Raw genomic sequence first — 23,065 nt, 5'->3', positions numbered from 1 at the left:
TATGCCTATTATAGACAGTCCCTTTGATCGTGTAGCCGTTGACCTTGTAGGCTCTATCAAACCTATAACAGATAGAGGTCACCAATATATTCTCGTACATGTAGATTATGCCACGAGATATCCCGAGGCTATTCCACTCATAAACATAAGTGGTAGCTGAAAAGTTACTTGACATGTACAGTAGGCTTGGTATCCCAAACAAGTTCTCACAGACAGAGGTAGTCAATTTACGTCCAGAGTCATGCAAGAAGTAAATAGATTATTATCTATTAAGTCGCTCACCACAACGCTATATCATGCAATGTGCAATGGGTAAGTAGAAACGTATAATAGTGACCTGAAGTCTATTTTGAAGAAAATGTGTGAAGAAAGATTGGGACAGATATAGTTCACCATTATTATCCACCTATCTTGAAACTCCTCAGTCAAGCACAGCATTTTCACCATTCGAGCTGTTATATGGACAGGACGTTAGAGGATTTATGGCAATTCTTAGAAAACTGTGGATAGACCAAAGTAATGAGAGTGAAACCAGAACCACTTACCAGTACATTAGTGATCTTGGTCTTCAAGACAGATTGGAGAAAACGTGTCAACTAGCTCGGGAAGAGTTGCGTAAATCCAAAGAAAAGTATTGTCATCAATACAACAAGAAAGCTAGACTAAGATCATTCAAGGAGTATAACATGTCTAAAGTGAACATCTTTCTGCATTCATTATAAAACTTTTCATCAGTTTTCATGGGTTTCTAATTACACACAGCAGATACAGGAATTTATATTTTACTATTCCTAAAGTAAACAAAGTATCTACTGGTAGTCAATTATGCCGATACTACGTGTTTACTTGTAAATACTAGTACACAACTGGACTAGAAATTGTTTTTATATAACATTGAAGTATTAAGTATTAACGCATAATAACAAGTAAATATTTATTACTTTTCTTGCTCAAAGCTATCAGACCGGACAAGGGAAATTTACATTTTCGATGCAATAAAGATCTTTTAATTAAATTGCACTTTGTGTAAATAAATATTTACTGCCTGGTATTCATTAATAATATTGTCAACCTTGTGATGTTAATCCCCTCATCGTAAACACAAATATATTTTGGTATGCCTCCAGCCATAGATCTACTCAGCTATCGCTTGTTCTATAATAAGCAATATGATGCTTAAGGTATTTGGTGATAAAGAACATCCCTGTTTCAAACAGTCTGTTTGATTATCTCATGAAATTCATTTTATGAACAGTTTTTTGTTTATTTAGCCGTTTATCCCGAAAGATGCATTTAACATTTAGTGCCAACCACTTTATCATCGAACAGTCAATCAATAGCAAAGAACGTGGTACAAGATTACATTCAACATAAAGAATAGCCAAACTTGGAGAATGATTCTGCTATATACTGGCTAGTGGCTTAAACACCTACAGCGCTATTGACAGAAGCAATGGGCTTTTTCAAAAAACAAACCATTTCTTTTCGTCATGTTTTGATATTTGCATAGTCGATTAATACTAAAGTGGTATTTACAGACTTAGATGACGATAAATTTATATTTTACCACATTGTAAATGGGACCAAGTTCTGATTATGTCAAAAAATGCAGGTTTTTTTCATTTGTACCAGAATTTTTACCCCTCCAAAAAAAACCCTAATATACTTTGGACATAAACACCCCACTGTGTTGAAGTAAACAAACAAAGACCTGTCATTTTCGTTATAACACTACTAGATCAATCTCTGCTATCAGCTCACATCCCAGTAGAGGGCTTACGATTTCCAAACGTCACATGAGAGTACTTTTGAATAGATGCACGGGCGTATGATACGTACGTCTGGAAAATCGTAAGCACTCTAGTTGCTTATTTAAAACGCCCGCCAAAATAAATATACGATAACGAGGTTACACAAAGCCGGGAAAATCCTTTATTTAATAAGGTTTAATTTACAAGCAATCCATAGATATCGACATAATTAGTGAAAGTTATGAAACACACGACGGCGCAATGTAAAATACCCATATTATGTTTCAAAATCATTTTCAAAACAGAGATCGTTTCTGCCAAACTTGGAAAACACCAACTTTAATGTAAAGCCTGAAGTCTTGTATGTACAGCCAAAGAGTTTCGACCGAGAAACCATAAAATAAATAAATAAAATGTGGAATGATTTTACACTCAATATATTTCGTATTATATTGGAGGTATCTTTACATGCGACACCAGAGGAGGCTTAAAGGCATTCCTACAATGCACTATGATTGGGAAATTTGATCAATATAACCTAACTTTAAAGGCAAAGTCCCCATTGCCACAGACACAACATTGTAATTTTAAAACTGCAGCCAACGAGCTAATAGTTGAGACTTATAACTTATATTTGACTTTCTTACAGGAAACATTCATATTGTCCCACTGCATTAATTTCATTCACAAGTCTCAATGTTTTGAATGTTAAATAAAAGGATGAAAACAATAGATATTTTCACACAGTCCCAATCGCCAATGCAAGGAATGGTCAACTGTGCCACATGTGTACAAAAGCCAGACATAACAAGGTCAGAAACCCCATTGGGTTATGGGAATGTCTTTAAACATCCTCTGATGCGACACTGGTCAACATTGAGAAATACTGGGCAACATTGAGAAATATATATGAGGTCTCATGAGCATTTAGCACGTGTAGTTTAATGCTAACGCTTTAATTAACTACAACGTGACTTTCAATCACGGTACAATAACACGTCTTGGACGGCTTCAAGTACCTTTGATGTCCATTTATAATTGGCTATATCTCTATATAAGTATAAGTAATGCAAAAACCAATTATACATCAAGTACAGCCAAATCGTATAAATTTCGTAAAACGCTCTCATATTATAATTCACAGTATTTTTTATATAGCTGGCTTTGATTTTATTAATTTGACAATGACAATGGGCTATTCCAGACTTTTTGTCCAGTTGCAATTGTTGGAAATCCAGACTTTGAAAGTGTCCAACGGCGAATAAATCCAGCAGAAAAATAGTAGAAAATAAAAAATCCTGATTTTGAGAGCTCATTTTGGACATTTCTGCGATTTTTCATTCAGTTAATTGCACATCCAAGTGTTTTCAAGTAATGTTGGCAGCTGTTGGCAACTTGAATTCAAGTCGTTTTCAGAAAGCAAACTTGGAAATCCAGATATTTCCTTTATTGAAAAATTACCCTACAAGGGGAGTGCACTTATTTTCTTTAATAGCCCAATTTCAGATCGATACTTAGGAAAAGGTCGTAATTAATCAGTTCCTTTCCTGATTTCAAGAGTAAGCTTCAGAGCCTTCCTTGAATATCTTTTTTATCAGTGATAGGTGCAATTGAATGGTCAATTTTTGCCCTGTGGAAGCTGACGGCAAAACCCTCTGTGCAAAGTAATACCTTGGTAATAATAAATAGTATTATGAGAACTACCTGCCTATTGGCCAAAAAGAAGTTTTCATTATCAATTGGACCAATCAGCAACATTGTTAGAATAACTTCACCACGCAAAAATATTGGGGTGAATTATTTGCAAAGCTCCATTCTGATTGGTGATTAAAGTAAAGATATCATGTAATTGACCAATCAGAGGCAAATGTTAGTTCGGCAGGTATTGCTCAGGGGGTAAGTTAATTATCTTATCTGTTATCTTGATAAACTGTAATCAATCCCCTTCAGTGTGTAGAACAAAGTCAGTTAGTTATATAATTGATGGTAACGTTCTAATAAGTTTGAATTGCGCTGTCATGAAGATTATGGAGATAATCAATTGCATTGGTGCATTAATGAGACTTAACGTTACATTTACGTATTAATGTTATTCAAACATAACAATGTCCGCTAAGAGACGCTACATTTTAGCTTCCGGCGAGTGCCTGAAACACATACTTAATAAAGTACTTCTGTCATAAAGTAATCCTTCAATATATATAACATTCATCTTTCGGAAAAACAGAAACCGTTTTTCTTACGATTAAAGCAAATTACGTCCTTGATAAACTGGAAAAAGATTTTTCTCTTAATCTCTCTCTCATCAATCCATGTAAGGATTTTACGGGGACTATATTATGAAAATCACAATTTCCAAAGGGAGTTTTGTAAATTGTAAAGATAATGAAAACACTATACTTAGTAACTTTACTTGAATGATTTCTACTAATTAGGATCTGGTTACTTAATGGGATCTCGTTTCTAAAATGAGGCGAACATTCTTGTACATTCTGACACTAATTACGTTAATAACCAATTAGAAGACTACATAATCTTGTCTGTAATTCAGATTTGTAGCATCTAATCACATTATAATTTCATTATACTGAAACCCTATCATAACCCAAACTTCATTGATTCCGTCGAGATTTGTGGCATCAAGAGACTTCTCCCTTTGCATGTATCTCTTAAGATGTCTAGATGTGTTTGGATATGCTTATATAAGTGACGTCTGATCAGTGTGTAACATTCAGCCATAAATCTACTAGTCCATAGTGACAGGCTGCTTCTAAATGTAACCTGTCCGGCCTGAAAGTGACCCGTCTGTATTGGCCGAAATAATAAGGATAATCTTGGCATAAAGAGGAAAAACAGAAGATCGCAAATTCAAATTTGGTCAATTTTGTCATGGTATTTTGGCGGTGGTCGGCCCTGGTTAGGAAAAAGCACATCCGAAGACAAGGTAGCCCGTCTCGGACGTACGGGCGGTCTCTACTTTACACAATTTGCCTGATCCTAAGAAAGACTAAAAAGAAACACATATTTATCAGTTCAAATTGCCTTAGTTCAGTGGTTGCAAACATTGTAAACGTATGCTCAATACAGTTCCAAGTCATCTCATACACACCCATTCTTACCTGAGTTATTTTATGTCAATATTCGTTCCTCGGAATATCTAGGCATTTTGCCTAGTGTGACTAGATTAGTTAGATTAGTTTTGTTGTGCAAATAAATGTAACTCAACTTTACTGCTATGTAGAATTTGGTACATTATGCATTATTTACCAGAGGCAGTCCATCGAATATTTTACCAATAGTATGTTACAGTTCTAGGAATGCGTCAACAACGATCTCAAGAAATGAGTACTGTGTTGTTGTAGGTAAAGTAGACGACATCAAAAAGTCGAGAAGCTGATGGTCAAACGAATTCGAATGCAATTTAAATTGCTATTTAGAAAACACTACATTGTGCTTAATTATGTTATTCTAGTGGAATTATAGTAAGATGAAAGCACATGGTATTTTTGGGGGGGACACACTGTACAAGCTACCAACGTTCAATTTTAAGGTCACACATTGTTAAGATCCGAAACGTGCTCCCATTTTCGTCAAAATTAAAGATTCAGAACGCATTGCACATTCTATGTTGTAAAGATACCGATACAGAAGATACGCATGATACTGGACATCAATGAAGAAAACGAGGCCTCGTGAGTATTTTCCACGTGTATTTAATGATACCGCTTCAATTAGAATAACGGGACTTTTCAATCGCGGTAAAATGACATATCTTGGACGGCTTCGAGTACCTTTGATGTCTATTTATAATCGGCTATACCCCAGAAAATATGCTAGTAATACAAAAATGAATTAAACTTCAAATACACCAAAATTGTATACTTTTCTTACATATTCTCCTATTTATATCTCAATCTACAGGAATATTATATAGCTTGGTTGCATTTTGATGCCATTTACTTTGACTTCATGAGATATTTTCCATGCATTACCTAAGCAATGCAATGAATATCAGATCGATGTATCCATTGAAAATATTTTTAGCATGCATCGTCTTCAGATTCATAGTCTATTCATACACTCAATGGTTCCAATCCCACAGGTGTTCTGATGCATGAGTAATCATGCATGAGGGCACTGTGGCTCAGTGGTTACGGCCTTGGACTCATAATCTGAGAGCTTGCTCGACGTACGTGGGTTCGATTCCCCGTCCCACCACCGTGTTGCGCCCTTGGGCAAGGCAAGCTTTGCCTCGCTTGCCTCACCCCACCCAGGTGCAATGGGAAGCTGTTAGGGGTAGTCACAGTCGTTGTACTGATGGACCCTGCGCCACTTGTAGGCTGCAAACGTGGTTCCGACATATTCTAATGACGGCGGAATAAATGTAAAGCGCTTAGAGGCTGTTTACGGCATAAAGCGCTATATAAATGTCTACATTTATTTATTTATTTTAATCACATATGAATGGAGAGATTGCTGATTTCAAAAGTCGCAAAAATGAGTATCCTTTTGCAGGAGGATGTCTGCATTATGATCATTATCAGTGATTCTCAATTTGATATCATGCCCTAACTGTCTTACCAGAATAGGACAAATGTAATCGGGTACTTGCATTATAATTAGGCACCCAGTATCAGGAAAACTTGCATTATAATCGGGCAACAGTTATTAGCAAGTACATTAGCAAGTGCACTTGGATTATATATATTCGAGCACACGGTATCAGGAAAATGTGTATTATAATCGAGTACTTGATATTAACTTTTTGCAACTTTTGAAAGTGAAATCTTTCATTTAATGTGTGCTCATTCAAGCATGCAGTCAACTACAGGTATGAAATCGGTGTCTTTGATGCTATAGATCTGCATTATTGCAAACAAATCTTTTAATTGAAGAAATTCTTGTGGAAATATAGAAAAAAAAATGAAATGTGACTGTTTCCTAAAGGATATTGTTACATTAATAGCCTTCCGTGAATATCAGTGACAGGAAGTGTTTTTATTTATTGCTATGCTTGCTATAGACTTCAACATAATAATAATAATAATAATAATAATAATAATAATAATAATAATAATAATAATAATAATAATAATAATAATAATAATAATAATAATAATAAAAATAATAATAATTATAATAATAATAATAATAATAATAATATGTATATGTATACTTGTAAAGCGCGCAGATCCGCAACAAACGCTCGTGGCGCATACAGAGCAAAAACAAAATCTACCAGTAGGAAAAATGGAAACAAGGATGAAGAAACAAATGCAATCAAGTTTTGAGATATTTTGTTTAAAATATCAAGAGCTATTGTAAAAACCACTGAACTAATACTAGGCTTGCTTGTACTCATTTTAATGCATTTTTCATATTGATTCCAAATATTGGCATGAAAATTTTAAATTAAAAGAAAGAAAGTTATCGTCTACGGTCCACACCCACGAGGAAAGAGTTAATGGTCTTGAAAGTATTTTCTTTGTAGTTGCCCATTATTTAGTGTCGTCTTGCAGAAAGAAACATACGACATAAATATCCCAGAAGGATGTAATTCCTTGGTAATAATAAACAGTCCAATCAAGTTAATATTATCTTATCTATTATCCTGATAAATTGTAAGCAAACACCTTCAGTGTGTGAAGATAAACCAGTTAGTTATTTTACTCATGGTATTAACGTTCTATATAAAGCTTATATAAGTTTGAATTGTGCTGTCATGCAGATTATAGAGATAATCAATTGCATTGGTGCATAAATGAGACTTTACGTTACATTTACGTAATACTGTTATTCAAACATAACAATGTCCTTTGAGAGACGCTACATTTTAGCTTCCGGCGACTGCTTGAAAAACATACTTAATAAAGTACCTTTCTCATGAAGCAATGCTTTAATATAATTATATAACATTCACCTTTTAGAAAAACAGAAACGGTGTATTTTTCCTTCAATTAAAGCAATTTACTTCGATGATAGAAGTGGAAAAAGTACGTATTCTTTTTATCACTCTCATTGCCTCATCATTTCAACAGGGGATTATATTAATACGGGAATTCTATTATGAAGATAAGAAAAAACAGCAACTTCCCTTGCATAATATCTGCTAATAAGGGTCTGATGACTAAAGCGATTGGGATAGTAGGAACCACATTTTCCTAGTTTTAGCCATTTACAGACAATTCCTGTGTTAATTAATTCGATATTAATGATATTAATACTTTGATTGATCTTTTCTGTAAATCCCATAAGCCTTTGCGAGTACACCTGAGAACTCGTCATTTGACGTCACGCCGATTTGCGTCGAACATCGTTACTGCACATTGCAAGTTGGCGTGACGTAAAATAGCGAGTTCTCAGGTGTACTCGCAAAGGCTTATGGGATTTACAGAAAAGATCAATCAAAGTATTAATATCATTAATATCGAATTAATCTTATAGGAATGAGTAAAAAAAGTCCAATAGTCGCATTTATATTTTACAGTTCTTGAGTCAAGGCCAATGACATATGAATATGAAAAAGAAAAAAAAGCCTGCATGTTGGGCAGAAATGACATTTCAAACTTATTTCAAACTTGGGATCTCCTTCACATACCCCATACCATTATTCCTTCATATACCCCATACCATTATTCTTGTATGTCAGCTTTATAGTCTCCCCTCTATTAACGGTATTTTTTGCACATTTTGACACTAATTACGTTCACAACCAATTTGAATACTAAGTAATCCTATATGTAATTGCATGAAAATTTAAAGGAACACACACTCCGGCAATCACAACATTATGCCTTATATGTAAGAAAAATAATTATCAAGCACGAATCACGTGTTTTTTTTAAAACAAATTCATATTGATCTGAAAAACAATAAAAACAACCGTCTCTCACAACGCGATATTCAAATTTCCAGGGCACCAAAATTGCTTGTCGCAATGACGTTCCATTAACACAATAAAGGCTGACGACAATTGAGCACAAATAACCATGACGTCATTCGTCATTGCACTAACCAATTTCGGCGCGCGAAATTTGAATATCGTGTGGTGATGGACGGCTGTTTTTATTCGTTTTATGGTCAATATGAGTTTGTTTTAAATAAAATCATGTGATTTGTGCTTGATAATTGTTTTTCTAACATATAAGGTATAATGTTGTTATTGCCAGAGTGTTCCTTTAAATATAACGAAATATAACAATCATAGCCTAATATTCATTGATCCGTCGAGATTTGTGGTTTCAAGGGGCTTCTTCTTGTACATATATATCTTTCATTAGATACATACTTTACATATCATATCGTCACGTGGGATCTGGGTCTATTATTGGGCAAAAATTGTCAAGGCCAATGCCCCTACTTTCGTCAAAATTAAAGATTCAGAAATATAAAGCATTGCACAATCTGCGATGTAAAGTTACCGAGATAAAGATAAGTATGATAAGGGCAAATGCAATTTAGAACATTGACATTGGAACATTTTTTGTAACATATTAAGCAGACGCTGTAGGTAGCTATTACAAACTATTCTTTTTTCAGAATCTTTTACACAGACAACCATACCGCATGGTCTCTTTCCCCTGGACAAAGTGATAATGTCACTTTCGATTGTTTTGGTAAATAACTATTTACATGTAACTATAACTCGTATAGCTCAAGGTTACATTTTATTATCTTTCAAATGAAATTAAATGTGATAAAAAGCCCAGATTGGGAGACAGGATTGGGATGTTGTACATACAGAATACATAATTTGTTCTGGAATTGTTTATTGTAACATTGTAAGGAGCGATCATGTTTCCTTATCAAAACCAATCGATCATTTCCACGGACTATAGAATTATATTCAGCCGTATCAAGCTGGAATCATATGTGACTTTTAGTATTTTCCATGCTTTGGCAATTGAGTGGAAATATTGTTTTACAGGAAACACAAAAGGAATAGTGCTTGTTATCTTGGCGTCTAAAAGAATATGTTTTATGCATAAGAATGAGTATGAACAATGTGATTACTTGATACGATTAAAGAACGTACTGTCGCAAGGTAGTGAATGAATGAAGTAGACCATGGAAACAAGAATGAGCACAAATCGCAATACAATACTTAAATGGGTTAACAAGCTCTGTGCCAGCGATAAGTATAGACACTATTTGTTGCACGTACTATGCGTAGATGACATTTAAAATTATTATTTTATATGCAAGTAGGATTATTGGTCAGGCAGATGTACTTTACTTTGCAATAAAAATGTTTCAGCTAATAAAATACATTGACGTGTTTGTAATGGGTAGAAGAAGATGGAGACAAGAGGTTATCAATTAATCATACGACGCGGGGTATATGGAAGGTGTTATCAGGCCGAAAGTAAAAAGGGTTATCTTGATGACGCATATAATCTATCAGTGCAAGTCGAAGGGTGATATTTCTAAGAAACTACATTAATAAATGAGTCTAGATATAGGTTGATAATGGCAACGTTTCCTAAGGTACATTGACTTTTCATATTTTCTAACAGACACAAAGATAACTTTTCTTTCTGATAATTGTATCATTTTTTGCAAAGGGACTTCTCTCGTTCTTATGGGACTTATGAAATGCTTGTATTGCATATGAGAGAACGCTGATTTGAAAAATTAATCATTTTTATCGTAACTTCGGGCATATGTCTTGAAAAATACCCAGGTGTATCTTTTAGTAGGTTAAACAAACTAAGGATGGAAGAGTGATAAATTATGTTTACTTTGGATCTGAAGCGGATAATAGCACAGAGAATATACAGCAATAGTTTCGAATTTATAGATTTGTCATTATGTAAACTGTGTGTAAATAGATTATGGAAACCGGAACAACATCACCAACAATTCAAAAATACAAAAAGAATAAAATGATAGATTCTATACGGACTATATCTCTTTCATGAAATATACATAACATATCACATCATCACGTGGATCTAGGTCTAGTGGCAAGAAATTGTCAAGGGCAATGTCCCGATTTTCGTCAAAATTAAAGATTCAGAAATATAACGCATTGCACAATCTGCGATGTAAAGTTACCGAGATAAAGATAAGTATGATCAGGGCAAATGCAATTTCAGACTATTGACATTGGAACTTTATTTTGTAACATATTAAGCAGACGCTGTAGATAGCTATTACAAACTATTCTTTTTTCAGAACCTCTTACACAGACAACTATACCGCATGGTCTCTTTCCCCTGGACAAAGTGATAATGTCACTTTTGATTATTTTGGTAAATAGCTATTTACATGTAACTATAACTCGTATAGCTTAGGGTTACATTTTATGATCTTTCAAATGAAATTAAATGTGATAAAAAGCCCAGACTGGGAGACAGGATTGGGATGTTGTACATACAGAATACATAATTTGTTCTGGAATTGAATACATGAATACAAAAGCCACCTAAGTCCATAGGAAGTGATTTTGAGAGAAAAACCTGTGTATCATTTTAATTCCTTCAGTTAGATTTACCTGGTCAATATGGTAAGTTTTACCTGCAAATGAGTGGATTAACCTGTATTAGGTATGACGATTAGCATTTCAGGGATTTCGTGGGGTTCATTTTAAATTTTGGACTTAGGTGGTTTTTTGAATCATATACAAAGACAACAATGTTAGAATGAGATTACCACTAGTAAGATAATACAAAATAAAGCACACAGGTATGTATAATGTTGATAAGCATTTTGCCATGTAATATAAACCACACACTTTCCTTTATTAAACCCATTTTTTGTTCAAAAGTCACTCTCTAGCAATGAATGTGTTACAAGTGGACTTTTATACATAATGGATTTCAATCAATGTGTTACAAGACTCAAATCATGGAATTGGGTGATTCTTTCATACATCCTATTTTTCACATGCTTAATAGACACAGAGAATGAATTTGAGTTGTTCTTTCATACATATGACAGGCCTATGTATAGCAACAATTTCCCATGCTTAACTCAATTTGGCCAAAGTATGGACTTAGGTGGCTTTTGTATTCATATATTCAATTGTTTATTGTAACATTGTAAGGAGCGATCAAAACCAATCGATCATTTCCACGGACTATAGAATTATATTCAGCCGTATCAAGCTGGAATCATATGTGACTTTTAGTATTTTCCATGCTTTGGCAATTGAGTGGAAATATTGTTTTACAGGAAACACAAAAGGAATATTGCTTGTTATCTTGGCGTCTAAAAGACTATGTTTTATGCATAAGAATGAGTATGAACAATGTGATTACTTGATACGATTAAAGAACGTACTGTCGCAAGGTAGTGAATGAATGAAGTAGACCATGGAAACAAGAATGAGCACAAATCGCAATACTTAAATGGATTAACAATCTTGTATAGCTTTTGAAAGTGCCAGCGATAAGTATAGACACTATTTGTTGCACGTACTATACGTAGATGACATTTAAATTTTTTTATTTTATATGCAAGTAGGATTATTGGTCAGGCAGATGTACTTCACTTTGCAATAAAAATGTTTCAGCTAATAAAATACATTGACGTGTTTGTAATGGTAGAAGGAGATGGAGACAAGAGGTTATCAATTAATCATACGACGCGGGGTATATGGAAGGTGTTATCAGGCCGAAAGTAAAAAGAGTTATCTTGATGACGCATATAATCTATCAGTGCAAGTTGAAGGGTGATAATTCTAAGAAACTACATTAATAAATGAGTCTAGATATAGGTTGATAACGTCAACGTTTCCTAAGGTACATTGACTTTTCATACTTTTTAACAGACAGAAAGAAAACTTGTCTTTCTGATAATAGTATCATTTTTTTGCAAAGGGAATTCTCTCCTTCTTATGGGACTTATGAAATACTTGTATTGCATATGAGAGAACGCTGATTTGAAAAATTAATCATTTTTATCGTAACTTCGGGCATATGTCTCGGAAAAATACCCAGGTGTTTCATTTAGTAGGTTAAACAAACTAAGGATGGAAGAGTGATAAATTATGTTTACTTTGGATCTGAGGCGGATAACAGCACAGAGAATACAGCAATAGTTTCCAATTTTGCCATTACGTAAACTGTATGTACAAAGATTATTAAACCCGGAACAACATCACCAACAAAACAAAAATACAAAAAGGATAAAATGATAGATTCTATACGGACTATTTTATAAACTTACTCTTTTCTGAACTTTCTTATTCGTAAATATTGTGTATACTCTCCATGTTTTTGAAAACATAGCTCCAAATGATAATGTGAAGCTTAACGCAAATACCCAGACTCGAACCTGTGGTAATGTAAAAACAATAAAAACACAAGATGAAATTATGCTATAGCAATATAATCAAGTAGGGTATTAATAACAAATCTGTAACACTCTACTGTCTTTAAAATAGTTGTAGATGGACGTTTTTTTCAAAGTAGTCACCTCACAGCTCTATGTATTTAAATTTATAGTAGGGAAACTAAACTACAGATAATGAATTGGATGTCAAATAATAGTATTGGGAATAAAGTTCAAGAACCCCACAACTGTCAGGAATACGTTGCAAGATCTATTACGGATCCTTCATAGATAAACTCCTATAGTTTTATGTCTTGGAATCTCTATAACACAATGATTTTGTTACATATAAATGCTATTGTAAAACTTTCACAAACTGACGTAGCAGAATATTCCCTTAAACAGGGTTGCAGATTTAATTGAATTAAATGGATGTTGAAATTGGTGCTTAAATATCAACACTTATAATAATAATAATAATAATAATAATAATAATAATAATAATAATAATAATAATAATAATAATAATAATAATAATAATAATAATAATAATAAAACTTTCACAAACTGACGTAGCAGAATATTCCCTTAAACAGGGTTGCAGATTTAATTGAATTAAATGGATATTGAAATGGATGCTTAAATATCAACACAACTACAACGACACAATTTCCCGCCCAAATGGGCAAGAACAAATTACCTTCACATTAGCATGTGTCATTTGACATACAAGAAGTGTTTACATTTACCAGGAGACAAGTTCAACGACGCAAACAGTTGATTGCATGCCACTTAGAACTGGGTAGTATAGGGACCTCTTACAAGTATGTAAGTGTTCTCAAGTACTATTGACATGTAAACATTGACGTATCAAAGAAAGTGAAGCTGATCTGTGCTAACCATCTCGTCTCGGAAATTACCAACCGGAATCTAATGCCTGAGATGGCATATAATGGATATGTCTTACATGCGTCAGTGGGAAATAAACCAGACCATATAGCATCTTCTCAATTAATCGTTTCTATAAACCTTAATGGATGATATGTAGATGATGACGATTAGTGAATAGTTTCCCGGGAAAAAGCTTTTTAACAGTCATCTCATACACCTATTTCCCATTATAATTATGATACAAATGATGAAAATACAGGTGATATCAAGTGCCCAATTAAAGGGATAATAACAATATCAAAACAAGGCCAATTTGATTAAAAAACGTATGATTTAATATTTCATTAAAGACAATAAATGATTCGTTCTGTAACTTGTAAGTTGTAATGATTGCTTGCGGGGGCGGTGGCACAGTACCCAAGTTTGACCTATCAGTCGGGCAAAAATGGTCATTGATTCGGGTGAATTTGAGTGGTCACTGTTCATGTCAGTTTGAGCCGGAAAGTGTTCTGATAAGATCATTAAGATGATTAAACTTTGAAAAAGCTTTACCACTTTACTCCCATAAAAACGGTCATATATAAGGTTATAAAACCTAATATCTAGGAACTTTCGGACCCTGGGAGGTTACAACAATTGTGAAATGAGCTCCTTTTATCCCTTTTTTTTTGCTCTTCACTTTTTCAAACCATCTAAAAATACTGGGTCAACCTTTTCGGGCTGTTGACGAAGGGTGCGGCAACTGAAAATCGACCTAGGGCGCAGTCATTCGGGGGAACAGGATTGTGTGCGTCCCAGTCAAAAAATCCTGCTCATGTCACTGGATAATTGTGCATCTTCCTCTTAAATTAATTTGTTATATTTACTGCCAGATTTTCTCTTTAATCAGATCGCTTCACGTTGCTCTTTAATACGGTTTATTGATACATTTATGTCAATCTGAATTTGGATGAATTTTAGGACGTTCTGGTTCAGAAATTGATTGTCCGTTTGATATTCACAACATGACTGTTGTACTCAATAGTTTTAAACAAAATGTTTCATTTGGTCCATGAGGGCCATTGTGGTTTTACACTAAATCACCCATACACTTATTCGTAAAGCAGCAAAGTAGCAATACTCATTGGTGTTTGTAAAATGGGTTACATTATTTGCACTGTTGACAGTTTAGAGAAACAAGCGAGGAAACAAATATTGACAGATTACAGGGTTTTTTTCTTTCCAAGTAAAGTACGAGGACAATTACGTAACGGTAATGGGCTCGATTCGATTTTGGGCTGTCCTACATTCATTTAGTGTTATTGATATAGCCCTTCAATTATTTAAACTTTTTTTATCTTTATGTATTTTATTATCAAAACAAAGAAATCACAGAAAAATCACATGAAAAAAAAGCAGCATATACAAAAATAGATTACAGTGGTACAACTAAAACCGTGTACATGTGAAAAACAAGATCCACAATGTGCATGGGAAAGAGGGAGTTACAATTCAAATCTCCATTTTTTAAAATGTACAGATAATTTACCTTTCCTCTTAGCAATATAATAATTATTTAGTTTTAAATGAAACGAAAGTAGGTTTTTTGTCCTGAAATTTACACAAATAGATATGATATTTCAAACATAAGCAAATGTACGTAATATATTTATCTAAGGGCACTCCAAATAATTTATCAAATGTTGACAAATCAAAATCAATGTCATGTTTAACGTTGATAACTTGAACAAGCGCCTCCCAAATAGGTTTAACAATATCACAATTGCAAAAAATGTGAGAAGAAAGGAAATTTAAACTTAATGTTACTCATGTTACTATCATATACATGTGTGTAATTTTCAGAGCCACATAGTAGTGTGTTTTCATAGCTCAAAAGCATGTAAAGTAGGGGTTTGTATCTGGGCGAAAAATTTCCTCCTTTTGAAAATAATTTTCATGGTTGGAATTCCCATGCAATATAATTAAAGTGCCATCGTTGGGACTTGGGTATTACCTGGAATAGCACAATATGTTTATTACAGGAAGTAAATTCCAGATTAAAACATGTCACATCTAGAAACAAGTTGTCAGTTAAAAAGACTTCTGGGATAACCGTACACCCTGGTCAAATCGATAAATAATAAATGTTGTTCAAAGGGCTGTAATTTTCCTTCCATGGTGAATCATCACAATCAGATCGCATCATCTAGGCCGGTTGTAGCCGAACCCAGCGCAAACCTATCCGCAATTATATTGTCTGTGCAGCTCTCCAAATTCCATTGGGTGAAGGAAGTTTGATAACCAAACAAATAATCACCGAAAGCAGGAAGAAACCGGAGATCCCGAAGAAAACCTGCGAGAGCGAGCATGGTTCGGGATAACTAAGTGCACAGACAGTCCTTCGGCACTGCCGGGAATTGAATCCGGAACCTCAGTAGTTCAAGACGAGGGAATAACCCCCTTGAAATTGTAACTTTTTGCATATTATTAAGCTAAGATACTATGCCTTACCTGACATATAACTGTAAGGTGCTGATCATTTTGGTTTAGTACACGAGTATCAATACCAAGAAGTATAACCGTCACATAGGACAATATGCATCCAGCGATGATGACGTCATTAAGATTAGGACTCGACATTTTGATCAATCTGAAAAATTAAATCAGTAGGTTGATTGGTATTGTTATATCATACGATGCAAGTAAAAAGAAAAAGAAAAAGAAAAGAAACAACAAAGTGTTTAAAACCAAAGTATTTCAAAGCAAAGAATATACTGCTAACTAAGACGTATCTAATGGAAAATATGTCAACTTCAATGTGGTTAGCCATGATATTCTGAACCGGAATTCAATGTTCAAGTACCACATAGAATGCCTCGGGCACTTTTCTATTGAAAGGTGTTTGAACTTGTTACGTACTTGAGTTATCTTATACGAGAAGCATTATGATACACTGAATTTTAGTGTCTGCAGTATACTGTCTTCGCCCTTCTGTGGTGTGTTTTTCCCCGGGGATTATCTACCCGATTCTAACCGATCCAACGAATGGCCTTGAAATATTTAGTGGGAGAGACATTGCTGGGTTATTGTGATTTATTTTCTAATTTTGTCAATATGTCCTTCTTTAAAATGTGTCTCTGAAACATGGTTCAATGTTCGCAAGAAGAATGTCACTTGCACATGATGGAATTGTATTTGAAAGTTTTATGTCGGCAATATCTAATACGATTTATATTCTGTAAAAATGTCAGAGTAGGATTGATGATAAGGATGATAAGAAAATTAATCAATTCTTTGACCTCTTCCTTGTTGTCCTCCTTTTCACAGTCTGGTCTTTGGTATTAAGATTATATCATGGAAAACGAAATTGAATAAAAATCAAATCAGGTCTGGACTTTAATGAGATACAGCAAGCAAGAACATATAACGCAACTGTACCTTTCGTTTCTGAAGTAGACGTTGAAAAATAGAAATCCAAGTGCCATTACGATACCAACACATGAAAATGCACACATGGTGGCAAAGAGTTCCATGGATACATCATCAATCTCAATAACCATAATGTCCTCATCTGGTGGAGGAAATCCCCCTGTGTCAGCTGAAAAGAGATAGGAAATGTTCAATTGTTATGTCATTACGTGCTTAACCAATGAAGCTATTACAAGAGGAAGATGTGTATTTTGAAGTAATATCTGCACGTATGCAAGTATTTACATACTATACCGTAAAATGGGGTAACTTTGGGCACTTTTCAGAGTTTTTAAACCACTGCTTCCAAACAAAACCAAATATATTTCTAATTAACACTTTTTTGTGACATTAGGGTTCCCCTCTACACCTTGAAGTTGAAAAAGATTTTTTAATAATTTTGTAAGGGTGCCCTAGGGGTTAAAAATAGCCTGACCAAAGTTACCCCGCCTTTGGGGCAACTTTGGTCACAGTATTGCATTCCATGAAGGAAAAAAATCAAAAAAATTGATCTTCGCTGTATATGGGCAAGTTGTTGTTTTTTGTGACATTTAACCCTTTGCAAAATTAATCAAGCACACATCCTTGCTCACAAATATCGATTTTTATTTTTTCTGAAAAAAAATGTAAAAAAATGATCATTTTTGGTCAAAAATCCTGTTTTTCCCCGTAAATTTCAAGGAAATTGGACATGAGCGACTATTATTTCTTCAAAACATATTTTTTAACAAATTGACACCAAACATGACTAAAAACAATATTGCTGTACGAAAATATGAACATTTAAAAAAATATATTTGACCGACCAAAGTTACCCCGCTGACCGAAGTTACCCCATTTTACGGTAACTAAGTATTTCTACCTCATGTCTGCGGAATAAACAGCATTGTTAACATGGGATGTTGCATTACAAAGTTGTACTCCAGAATACAGAATAACCAGCACCTCAAGTTGTTATAATCTATATTGGGTATGATGGGAGCAGAATATCCGAAAGTGAATTAAAGAAAAGGGGATGGGGAGAAGTTACAACCCAGCTCATTTGTTTTTTTACTATAAACGTCTAACTGTAATTTTTGCAATACTAACGAAGGTTGCAACCCATATCATTTGGATTTGTAGTATAAACCATCCATTGGTTATGATTTTAATAACAATGAATATCTTAAACTGATACCAAAAAAGCAATAGGTTAAAACAATCTTTGAATATATCGCCCTGCACTAGTACGTTCACGCGGTATCTGTGCATTGAACCATGTCAGGCTGATCACTCGCACCTGTAAGATTAGTATATTTGAAAAGAGCGGTATTGTATTCAATCTATGATTGCAGCCATACGCAGCTGATGAGTGCAACCTGCTTGTAGTGCAGGGTGATATATTAAAAAATTGTTGTAGCCTACCGTATTGCTATGGTAGTTAATCTTGTTAGATCATCACTTCTACGGCAAATGGCAGTATTTATAACTTGAACTGATGGGAACCACTATTATGGCATAAAAAATTATATATAGGACGTTTCATGCCCATAATATACAAATATCTTACCTAATTGGACGAAAGTGAATGTGCACGTGGGCGTCAAGAAACCCCCTACCCCCGGCCACGAAGTTGGATGGTCTACCGTACCTCGGGTAAGTTAATAGTCAAAATTGTATTTTTGTTTCTAAAATGTTGGACAATTATTTCACGAAGCCTTTTAGCTGACAGGAAAAATTCGAACGGTAATGTATAGTATCTATGAGGGTTAAATAAAATACCATTGGATGTTTTTGGTTCATCAAAAGGTGCCCGATGACGTGGTATTTGACGACAGGAGGAAATTTGATTTATATTTTGACGGTTGTGCCACTCGAGCTTTAAATTCCAAAGACGGCAGTTTGCTCTTTAAAAGCAATTTTGTTACATGAAGTTTATGTGAAATAAATTTTGGGTGATTTTTTAAAAACAATGGACCCACGGTTTCTGTGAAAACATACCCATTTGAGCGGCACGTTCACATATACTACAGCGTGGATGGAACTCCTGGGATTGTCGTGACCTTTTGAAACTTCATTTATTGTGCCCCATACTAACACCATAACAGCAACATTAGACACCAATATGTAAAGTCGAATATTGAAGGTTAATTAGATTTTCAATTTTTGCTGAAAATGTGTTGAAATCACGTTGGGATCTACGATGTATGTGGGTAATTTCATTTCAAACATGACCTTATTACATTGCATTTAAGACGTGTGGAATGGGAGATCTATATATCCCACTTTAAACTAAAAAACTGCAGTGTATTAATCTTATAGGAAGGCAGTCAATACTATTTCCATATGCCTTATAGTTCTTGAGTAGTTAAGGCCATTATTGTATTAATAAGTTTGAACGTTTTTCCCTTCCAAGAAAAAATCATGCACAATAAGTCCCACACCGCCATCTATAGTATTTACACGCGAGTCAATCGTTTCAAAAACGTTATACTTATTTGTCCCTATGCAGAATACCATCGATGTGATGTGATGTTATGTTCTGTAATCATATAAACTGGGAATACCCACATGGCAATAAGGATATTACATTAATCGACGAAAACATAACGTACTCAAGTGTTGCATATATTACATGATATAGAATGTTATCCTCGTGGGAGCCCGCGTGGGAGATATTGAAATTAATTATGAAGAATACATGATCGGCTGATATATTAAGGATAAATTACCAACATGTAAAGTTAATAAAACATATTATGCTTTAAAATATCATATTCAACGACAGGTGTAGGAGAAACAAAGATTAATGGTGTCATTAATGAAATATTTTTTACATCAAAATTACAGACTATAGACAATAGATAAGCTATTTTGATATTTATCATACAAAACGATAACAATAACCGAGAACTTCATCATTTATTTATGCATTGTCTGTTCAAAAGCAAACAATAACATTTCAAGTTATGTTTTGTCTACTTTCATCAAATACACAAATACAACTGTCTCAAAAAGCAGATACAATCATGCATCTAGAAGATCTAATTTAGGGTAAAACAAAGTTGAAACCCTGTATCTCTGCCAATCAATTTTCTTAATGACCGGATTATTTTTACCCCTCGGAATAACCAAGCTGTACCCGTGTTAGCCAAATCCTTCTATTCGATTGAATTACCGTTTTATTTTCCAAGGTATAACTATCTACTCATTCTATGATTTGTCAAGATTCTACCACAGCAGCTGAAGGGAGTATCCCATCATGCATCTGCTTGCTCCCTAGCAAATACATACAAACATAAGTAAGAGCGGCTTAGATATTGAGAGCTATGGATAGTTTCACAATACTTTTGAGATCATATTTTTACAAGTCTTAACTCCCCTGATATAAGCGAGTAATTGAAAGTTGAAGTGAGTGATTTTGTGTACATTTTCTATGGCATGTGCAGTTCTTCTGTGGTACTGCAGAGCATGATGGGATACACCTATCTGCTGCTGTGAGATTCTACAATGTCTGCAGCGAATCGTCATGATCAAGTTAATTGAATGTCTATGTGTAAAACAAGTCTGGCAGATACTTAGCGTCACACTCATGCATGTTGTCAGACATGATCCACTCAGCAGGTGGCTTTGTTTAATTCCCTTATGTGAAGGATGAAAACCCCTTTGAGCTTTGTAGCGCCGATATCTTATTATCTAAGGGTATGAATATAGATGACTTTCCTTTATGCCTTTGTATTAATTTAACTGCAGACCAGCTATTTAGAAGTAGGTTATCATTGTTGCCACACAAACGGCAACAACATGGGTTAAATAAAAACATGACACCCCTATTGTGACAAAAGTTTCTGTACTAATGAATCCTGATATAAATAAGCCTTATGTTAAAACTTTCTCTTTTTGCGGGTAATATTGGTGTTAATCACCTTCCGGTGCCACTTGATTGTTTGAGTACATTCGTCAATTTGAATCGTCAATCACTTGAATTACAGAATAGGGGTGGCACCATTAATAAAACACCGCCCTCTATTGCAATCAGCAGCGAGTCTCAACAATTTAACTAGTTACATATCTTTATTTGTCTCTATGCAGAATGCTCCTGATGAGATATGATGTTATGTAATTAATCGATGTGTAATGTGATAAAAATCAAATTAGGTTATATATTACGTACTCAAGTGTTATGTATCTTACGCACATGATATTGAAGGTATGTTATCCTCGTGGGAGACATGGAAATTAAATATGAATACTACACGATCGGCTGACATTTTAAAGGATAAGCTGATATATTAACAGCAAGTAAAGTTAATAAAACATATTATGCTTCAAAATATCATATTCAACGACAGGTGTAGGGGAAACAAAGATTAATGGTGTCATTAATAAAATATTTTTATACATCAAATTTTTGACAGACTATAGACAGTATACCTGACTTGATAATGTCATTAGATATTTATCCTACCAAACGAGAACAATAACCGAGAACTTCATCATTTATTTAAGCATTGTCTGTTTTACCGGTTGTTCAAAACTGAACGATAACATTTCAAGTTATGTTTTGTCTAATTTCATCAAATACAACTGTCTCAAAAAGCAGATATAATCATGTGTCTAGAAGATCTTATTTAGGATGAAATAAAGTTGAAAGAATTGGGCTCTCTCGCTCTCTATGTTAAAGGAGGATAGTCAAATTCCGTTATATGCTATCAGACATATTGAACATAGAGATTTTAGATTGATTCCGTCACTAAAGTGTCGTATATGATCAGTTTAGGTTCATTTGTAAACTGACTATACACGGCTGTTTATTTTGGAGACCAGATGATTCCAAACAAAATCTAGTTCATGCACAAATTGGAACAAATGGTATTGATGCCAGTTGTACATGATACGAAAAGGATAATAATTTTGGTAAGACAACATCTAGATAATTATCTTCTGTCACCGTTGACATTACCGAAAATGTTATACCAAACATTATAAGTTAACTCGTTACGAGCAGTTTCAATTTACAGGTATCGGTCGTGTACTAGATTAATTTTGTGAAATATCAGAACACATTGCTATCTGATGTAGCCTGCTATTCTGATGCGCAATTAAAAACAATAGTTCAACTTCAATTCTCTTTTTCATGGTTCGTCAACATTGATTTTGCTTCATCACATATGAATTAGCTTGTAATTTAATCATGAAATTAAAAACAATGAAGCATTTGTCTAACGAAAATGTTACACCAAACATTATAAGTTAACTCGTTACGAGCAGTTTCAATTTACAGGTATCGGTCGTGTACTAGATTAATTTTGTGAAATATCTGAACACATTGCTATCTGATGTAGCCTGCTATTCTGATGCGCAATTAAAAACAATAGTTCAACTTCAATTCTCTTTTTCATGGTTCGTCAACATTGATTTTGCTTCATCACATATGAATTAGCTTGTAATTTAATCATGAAATTAAAAACAATGAAGCATGTGTCTAAATTAATTGGCCGTAGTTTTTAGTTACATTACAAGAAAACATAAGTGGTCCAATGTACATGAAATCTAAAGTCAAACAGTTCGGACGTAAAATGCTATATGGCCATGGAACAAAATTCATTCCATATTTCGAGCGACCGCCGATGCTTGATCGATCCTGATGATATCATTTAAATCTTTGTACACAATGTATTAACCAATAAAATTCTACCATTAATTGATATTTGTAATTT

General features: G+C 34.1%; 1 protein-coding gene across 1 annotated transcript in view; it reads right to left on the bottom strand.

The window, feature by feature from the left end:
- The window catches only part of LOC140160717 (gamma-aminobutyric acid type B receptor subunit 2-like), a 350,390-nt gene that overhangs the window by 17,957 nt on the left and 309,368 nt on the right, over positions 1-23,065 (bottom strand). Inside the window, exons 10-12 of the mRNA XM_072184013.1 lie at positions 17,337-17,496; positions 16,410-16,548; positions 12,924-13,031 (exon numbers count right to left, since the gene is read on the bottom strand). Coding sequence (XP_072040114.1) covers positions 12,924-13,031; positions 16,410-16,548; positions 17,337-17,496 — 407 coding nt within the window. The remainder of the gene's footprint in view (positions 1-12,923; positions 13,032-16,409; positions 16,549-17,336; positions 17,497-23,065) is intronic.

Source organism: Amphiura filiformis, chromosome 9 (assembly GCF_039555335.1).
Source record: "Amphiura filiformis chromosome 9, Afil_fr2py, whole genome shotgun sequence".
NCBI lineage: Eukaryota > Metazoa > Echinodermata > Ophiuroidea > Amphilepidida > Amphiuridae > Amphiura > Amphiura filiformis.
The sequence above is the reverse complement of the archived record's forward strand: the minus strand, read 5'-3'. Positions and strand labels throughout refer to the sequence as shown.